At 33.9% G+C, this 8326-nt stretch overlaps 1 protein-coding gene across 1 annotated transcript; it reads left to right on the forward strand.

Annotated features, from left to right (window-relative positions):
• LOC110887630 (transcription factor bHLH18) lies at positions 1-6492 on the forward strand. The gene is made up of 4 exons (XM_022135208.1): positions 1-33; positions 135-578; positions 5958-6335; positions 6430-6492. The coding sequence occupies exons 1-4, from the start codon at positions 1-3 to the stop codon at positions 6490-6492; spliced, it is 918 nt and encodes a 305-aa protein (XP_021990900.1).
• Positions 6493-8326: the final 1834 nt, after the last annotated feature.

An 8326-nucleotide genomic window follows, 5' to 3' on the forward strand; every position in this document is an offset into this window, starting at 1 on the left:
ATGGAAATGGCACAGGAATGGTTTCCAGAACTGGTAAGCAACCCATATGAGTTACTGCTTGTTGTGGATTTATCTGTAATGATATATATGTGGTATTGATTTTTATTTTATTGTGCTTCAAATCTAAATTCTAGGAAATGGAAGGTCAAATATTGTTCATGACTGATGATGAGATGAAGAATCTTTACAACACAACTGATAACATTATTGTTGATTCAGAAAGCTATAAAGAAAACATGAGGCTTATTGATCAATCTATTATTCAGACTCAGCAGCATGAAAATAAACCTCTTCACTATCAAGAGAAGAGTAGTAATGATATTAACATAAGTTCTCAAATTCCGGAACCCCTTGTTGCTTCTATTCATCCTTTATCAAACACTTTAACTATATCTTTTGGAAATATAAACCCTATAAACGAGCCCCCCCAGTTACCTGATTTGCTTGGGTATGAAGCTGCTTATACCACAAAGGTGCCAACAACTGCGAGAAATCATGTTTTAGCAGAGAGGAAGAGAAGAGAAAAATTGAATCAACACTTCATTTCTTTATCTGCTCTCCTTCCTAACCTTAAGAAGGTAACTATCATTTTTTACTCTCTTTCTGTCCGCCGCTTATAGGCCTCATAACTCCACTCGTAGCCAGTGGCGAATCCAGAATTTTTTTCCAAGGGGTTCCTTTTGCTAGATGATCTCACTATTTTTTTTCAAATCATACAAGGTTTGCACTAATTTTTTCCATTTGTTTCCAAACCGAGAGGGTTCCCTGGATCCGCCACTGCGTAGCCTAGGTTATTTATTTTCTTTTTGGATGTGCCTATTGGCACACTAAAGTGCCTATTGGCACACCAAACCCTAGCAAATTTAGGGTTTATCTACGCAGCGTATTGGTCAATACGCAGCGTATAGAGTTAACCCTCTACGCTGCGTATTGACCAATACTCAGCGTATATAAACCATGGATTTCAGTGCCTGACAACCAATCATTGCACAGAAAACAAGGGTTATATACGCTGCGTATTGGTCAATACGCAGCGTATATAAACCATTAGATTTTTTGGGTCATTTTGGTAGGTTTGAGGGATATTTTTTCACAAAGTTTAAATACGCTGCGTATTGACCTCTAAGGAGCGTATATAAAGGTTCGAAAATGTCTTTTATACCCTTGTTTTGAGGCTATACGAAGCCAAATACAAGGGTAGTTGTGTCATTTTCGTCTCATACGCTGCGTAGGGACCTCTAAGGAGCGTATATAAAGCTCCATTTTTGTATTTTTTTATTGTGTATTCCTTTGTTTATTTATAAAAAAAAGAAAATTATTTATAAAAAAACAATATTATTGGTAAATAATACAAATATAAATTATAAAAATAAACAATAATATAAGTATTATGAATTATAAAAATTAAAAAAGAAAACTATTTATAAAAAAACAATATTATTGGTAAATAATACAAATATATTGTTTTGTTACCGTTTAAATTAAATTATCGTATTCCTTTGTTTATTTATAAAAAAAAGAAAATTATTTATAAAAAAAGAATATTATTCGTAAATAATACAAATATAGTATATTGTTATCGTTTAAATTAAATTATCTTATCGTATTGCATCGTATCGTATTGCATCATATCGTATCGTATAGTGTATAGTATATAAGTCTCGTATAGAGGCCTATACGGGTGTTATTGTTTAGTATCGTATCGTATCGTATCGTATCGTATAGTGTAGTATAAGTCTCGTATAGGTTTCCTATAGGTCTTGTATATGCATATAGGATTAGACGGGACCTAAACCACACCTATACGATACGATATCACACTTATAGGCTTATACGAGGTTAATACGTGACCTAAACCACACCTATACGATACGATATCACACTTATAGGCTTATACGAGGTCAATACGTGACCTATACGACGCTATACGATATGATATCACACTTATAGGCTTATACGAGGTCAATACGTGACCTATACTACGTTATATGATACGATATCACACTTATAGGGTTATACGAGGTAAATACGTGACCTATACTACACCTATACGATACGATATCACACTTATAGGCTTATACGAGGTCAATACGTGACCTATACGACGCTATACGATACGATATCACACTTATAGGCTTATACGAAGTCAATACATGACATATACTACGTTATACGATACAATATCACACTTATAGGCTTATACGAGGTCAATACGGGACATATACTATGCTATACGATACGATATCACACTTATAGGCTTATACGAGGTCAATACGGGACATATACTATGCTATACGATACGATATCACACTTATAGTCTTATACGAGGTCAATACGTGACCTAAACCACACCTATACGATACGATATCGCACTTATAGGCTTATACGAGGTCAATACGGGAACTAAATCACACCTATAGGCCTATACGGGTGTTATATCGTATCGTATAGTATCGTATCGGGTGTTATTTTCCTTTTTTTATAAATAAACAAAGGAATACACAAAAAAAAATACAAAAATGGAGCTTTATATACGCTCCTTAGAGATCACTACGCAGCATATAAGACAAAAATGACACAACTACCCTTGTATTTGGCTTCGTATAGCCTCAATACAAGGGCATAAATGACATTTTCAGACCTTTACATACGCTGAGTATTGGTCAATACGCAGCATATATAAACTATAAGGGTTAAAAAGATAATTTTACCTCAGGTTTGGGGTTAAAAATAATTTTACGACCCTTTAAATACGCTGCGTATTGACCTATACGCAGCGTATATAAAGGTCTAAAAATGTCTTTTATACCCTTGTGTTCAGGCTATACGAAGCCAAATACAAGGGTAGTTGTGTCATTTTGGTCTCATACGCTGCGTAGGGACCTCTAAGAAGCGTATATAAAGCTCCATTTTTGTATTTTTTTATTGTGTATTCCTTTGTTTATTTATAAAAAAAAGAAAATTATTTATAAAAAAACAATATTATTGGTAAATAATACAAATATAAATTATAAAAATAAAAAATAATATAAATATTATGAATTATAAAAATTAAAAAAGAAAATTATTTATAAAAAACAATATTATTGGTAAATAATACAAATATATTGTTTTGTTATCGTTTAAATTAAATTATCGTATTCCTTTGTTTATTTATAAAAAAGAAAATTATTTATAAAAAAAGAATATTATTCGTAAATAATACAAATATATTATATTGTTATCGTTTAAATTAAATTATCTTATCGTATTGCATCGTATCGTATCGTATCGTATTGCATCATATCGTATCGTATCGTATAGTGTATAGTATATAAGTCTCGTATAGAGGCCTATACGGGTGTTATTGTATAGTATAGTATAGTATCGTATCGTATCGTATAGTGTAGTATAAGTCTCGTATAGGTTTCCTATAGGTCTTGTATATGCATATAGGATTAGACGGGACCTAAACCACACATATACGATACGATATCACACTTATAGGCTTATACGAGGTTAATACGTGACCTAAACCACACCTATACGATATGATATCACACTTATAGGCTTATACGAGATCAATACGTGACCTATACGACGCTATACGATGCGATATCACACTTATAGGCTTATACGAGGTCAATACGTGACCTATACTACGTTATATGATACGATATCACACTTATAGGCTTATACGAGGTAAATACGTAATCTATACTACACCTATACGATACGATATCACACTTATAGGCTTATACGAGGTCAATACGTAACCTATACGACGCTATACGATACGATATCACACTTATAGGCTTATACGAAGTCAATACATGACATATACTACGTTATACGATACAATATCACACTTATAGGCTTATACGAGGTCAATACGGGACATATACTATGCTATACGATACGATATCACACTTATAGGCTTATACGAGGTCAATACGGGACATATACTATGCTATACGATACAATATCACACTTAGAGTCTTATACGAGGTCAATACGTGACCTATACTACACCTATACGATACGATTTCACACTTATAGGCTTATACGAGGTCAATACGGGAACTAAATCACACCTATAGGCCTATACGGGTGTTATATCGTATCGTATAGCATCGTATCGGGTGTTATTTTCCTTTTTTTTATAAATAAACAAAGGAATACACAAAAAAAATACAAAAATGGAGCTTTATATACGCTCCTTAGAGATCACTACGCAGCATATAAGACAAAAATGACACAACTACCCTTGTATTTGGCTTCGTATAGCCTCAATACAAGGGCATAAATGACATTTTCAGACCTTTACATACGCTGAGTATTGGTCAATACGCAGCATATATAAACTATAAGGGTTAAAAAGATAATTTTACCTCAGGTTTGGGGTTAAAAATAATTTTACCACCCTTTAAATACGCTGCGTATTGACCTATACGCAGCGTATATAAAGGTCTGAAAATGTCTTTTATACCCTTGTGTTCAGGCTATACGAAGCCAAATACACGGGTAGTTGTGTCATTTTGGTCTCATACGCTGCGTAGGGACCTCTAAGGAGCGTATATAAAGCTCCATTTTTGTATTTTTTTTATTGTGTATTCCTTTGTTTATTTATAAAAAAAAGAAAATTATTTATAAAAAAACAATATTTATTGGTAAATAATACAAATATAAATTATAAAAATTAAAATAATATAAATATTATGAATTATAAAAATTAAAAAAGAAAATTATTTATAAAAAAACAATATTATTGGTAAATAATACAAATATATTGTTTTCTTATCGTTTAAATTAAATTATCGCATTCCTTTGTTTATTTATAAAAAAAGAAAATTATTTATAAAAAACAATATTATTCGTAAATAATACAAATATATTATATTGTTATCGTTTAAATTAAATTATCTTATCGTATTGCATCGTATGGTATCGTATTGCATCATATCGTATCGTATAGTGTATAGTATATAAGTCTCGTATAGAGGCCTATACGGGTGTTATTGTATAGTATAGTATCGTATCGTATCGTATCGTATCGTATCGTATCGTATAGTGTAGTATAAGTCTCGTATAGGTTTCCTATAGGTCTTGTATATGCATATAGGATTAGACGGGACCTAAACCACACCTATACGATACGATATCACACTTATAGGCTTATACGAGGTCAATACGGGAATTAAATCACACCTATAGGCCTATACGGGTGTTATATCGTATCGTATAGTATCGTATCGGGTGTTATTTTCCTTTTTTTTATAAATAAACAAAGGAATACACAAAAAAAATACAAAAATAGAGCTTTATATATGCTCCTTAGAGATCACTACGCAGCATATAAGACAAAAATGACACAACTATCCTTGTATTTGGCTTCGTATAGCCTCAATACAAGGGCATAAATGACATTTTCAGACCTTTACATACGCTGAGTATTGGTCAATACGCAGCATATATAAACTTTGTGAAAAAATGATCCCTCAAACCTACCAAAATGACCCAAAAAAGTCTAATGGTTTATATACGCTGCGTAGAGAGCTATACGCAGCGTATATAAACCTTGTTTTCTGTGCAATGATTGGTAATTAGGCACTGAGATCCATGGTTTATATACGCTGAGTATGGGTCAATACGCAGCGTATTGGGTTAACCCTATACGCTGCGTATTGACCAATACGCTGCGTAGGTAAACCCTAAGTGTGCAGATAGGCAAACTGGGTGTGCAGATAGTTAGGGCCTTCTTTTTAAGTTTGGGCATCTTTAACCATATGTTTCCCCCTGATTAGCTGGTCGAGATAAGAGTATGTTAATTACTGGATCAACTCCTCATAAAATAGTCTTCCAAAAACATTTGTTTTGACATGACAGAACTTGTGATTACCACCATGGTACATCTGGCTTACAATCTTTGAGATTAGTTATAAATCAGATGAACTAACAATAATATTCAATTTTTTTAGATGGATAAGGCATCTGTGTTGGAAGATGCAGCTAGTTACATAAAAGAACTTCAAGATCGTGTGAAGGAACTTGAGGCATTACAAAGCACTAAGAGAAAGGTTTTTCAAGAATGTGTTGTTTACATGAAGAGATCTAGGATTATCAATTATAGTGACGATGAAATGGACTCTAGAGAGTGTGCTGACCCTTGCAAACCATCTCCTGAGATCGAAGTGCGGATATCAGGAAATAGCGTCCTAGTAAGAATTCATTGTCAGAAAAACCTGTCTTCCTTGGTGCATATACATACCCAGATGCAGAAGCTTGGGCTGTCCATCATCAGTAGTAGTGCCATGCCATTTGCTAAGACCGCTATTCTTATCATGATCGTTGCCCAGGTACATACTGTTCTAAAACCCAAATCACTATGCTGTTGTGATTCCATATTGAGATGGTAACTTGAAGTGAAAGTAATTATTAATATTTGTGCAGATTGAGGATGACTTTTGTATGACAACAAAAGAACTTATCAAGAACCTTCAACTAGCTATATGAATTTCCACGATGATATAAGAAATTACAAATTCAAGATTTCCATTGGAGTTCAATTAGTTTTTGTTTCCATTTAATGCTTTAGAAAGAACGTTCTTATCCCCGTCAAGTGGTTTGTCAAAGTACTAGTGAAGAAGCAAACTTGGCATTAGCCAAATTGCAAACAACGTCGTCACCTGTCCCACTCAGCCGATTGATGTAGGCATTGTTGTAAATATCGTTAAACTTTGATATTTTCTTATTCATGTCCCTCCACATCGAGCTAACTTAATGGTGTAGCCGGTATGGTTCATGTTGTAATTTCGCGTGAAATTTCTCTGTAATGTCTTTTTTTTTAAAACTAACTGTTGTGGTGGGCCGGCGGTCAAAAAAATCGTTCAAGCCTGATAAGACTGACCGGGGTTTGGTGTTGTGTTCACCGCGAAGTTGTAGTACCAAAGGGGGCGGCGCGGTGTGCCCCTTGACCCCACAGGTGAACGCCCCGAACCCGGGGTCTCGACGGTTGGATATGCCACTAACCGATTTTTTTTATCGCCGCAACGTGGTTTTTTATCGTCTTGTAGAATGTCCCGTCGTGAATTGCTTATTTTTTGTATACGTTTTGAACCCGCCGCTGAGCACTAGTAGTAATCCACTAATATAACTTGTAAGATAATCGAAAGGACACCAATACATATAACAACATGATAGTTTCCACTTTTGCCCCCATGTTGTACAACTCTTCTAATTTACAACTTCATGCATAGTTTTCCTAATTTCTATAGTCACTCATCCTTAAACATGTTTACTCACATAGTTGAGGGGTGATCATTCTGTGGCCAAGGGCTCGTCACGTTATAGAGTTACACAAAGCAACAACTGTCACACGTAAGCGTGTTTACACGTCTAAGATCTTTGTAAAATATGAAAAAAAAAAAAAAAATACCAAAGTTAAACAAACTGAATTTAAATTCATGTAGGAAGCACAGGAAGAACTTCGTACCACTAATCATAGTAATTAAATGACTAAGATTAAGTGATGGCAAGATCGTAGTTAATATTATTTTTAATTAGGGTTGAAGGCCAAAAAATAAATAGGCAATATTGTTGATTTTTTTGGAGTTAACCTAGCTCCACTAATTTTTATATTTCTATTATTATTTATTTTGTTTACATTGAATAACTTTTATATCTTTAATTATTTTTATAAAATTATACCATAAAATAGAGAATTTTATTAGCTTTAGTTTAAGTACAGTATTAAAACTATCGTTTTTATTCTTCTAAACTTCCGTGTGATGTCTAATATCGGAGAGTTATTGTAGATTCGCATGAGATTTAAGAGCACTTGATAATTTGTAGTGATAAAATACAGATTGGCAGCTGAACTTGGGATCTTCTTGGGTCTAAGGAATATTTGTTGTGGCATTTTTTAGCCTATCAAATGGTGTTGATGCACTTTTGTGTGGATATAGCTAGTGCCGGTTCGGTTCGAGATCGAAGTCAATAACGTTCCTCCGTCGCGTGACTCAAAGAACGAGATACAAATGACGAGGATACGGCTGTTGCACAATTGGATAATGATGACATCATCAGGCTTCATATTGAAAACCATGCATGCCTTAACTGTCGATCTTCACATTAGATGATTATAAAGCCTCTATATGGACTTTAGAATTATTAACCATAGGCTAGGTTTAGAACCTAGCAGCTACCTCCACAAAACGGCTGATTATATTCGTAGAGTCTTCATCTGTGGAGGTAGCGGCTAGGCTCATACTATACATCTGAAGCTGCTTCAGTTAAAAGCATATATAGACTCCTCAAAAGCATAGACTCCTCATCTGTTCTAACTTGT

The sequence above is a fragment of the Helianthus annuus genome, chromosome 11, assembly GCF_002127325.2.
Source record: "Helianthus annuus cultivar XRQ/B chromosome 11, HanXRQr2.0-SUNRISE, whole genome shotgun sequence".
NCBI lineage: Eukaryota > Viridiplantae > Streptophyta > Magnoliopsida > Asterales > Asteraceae > Helianthus > Helianthus annuus.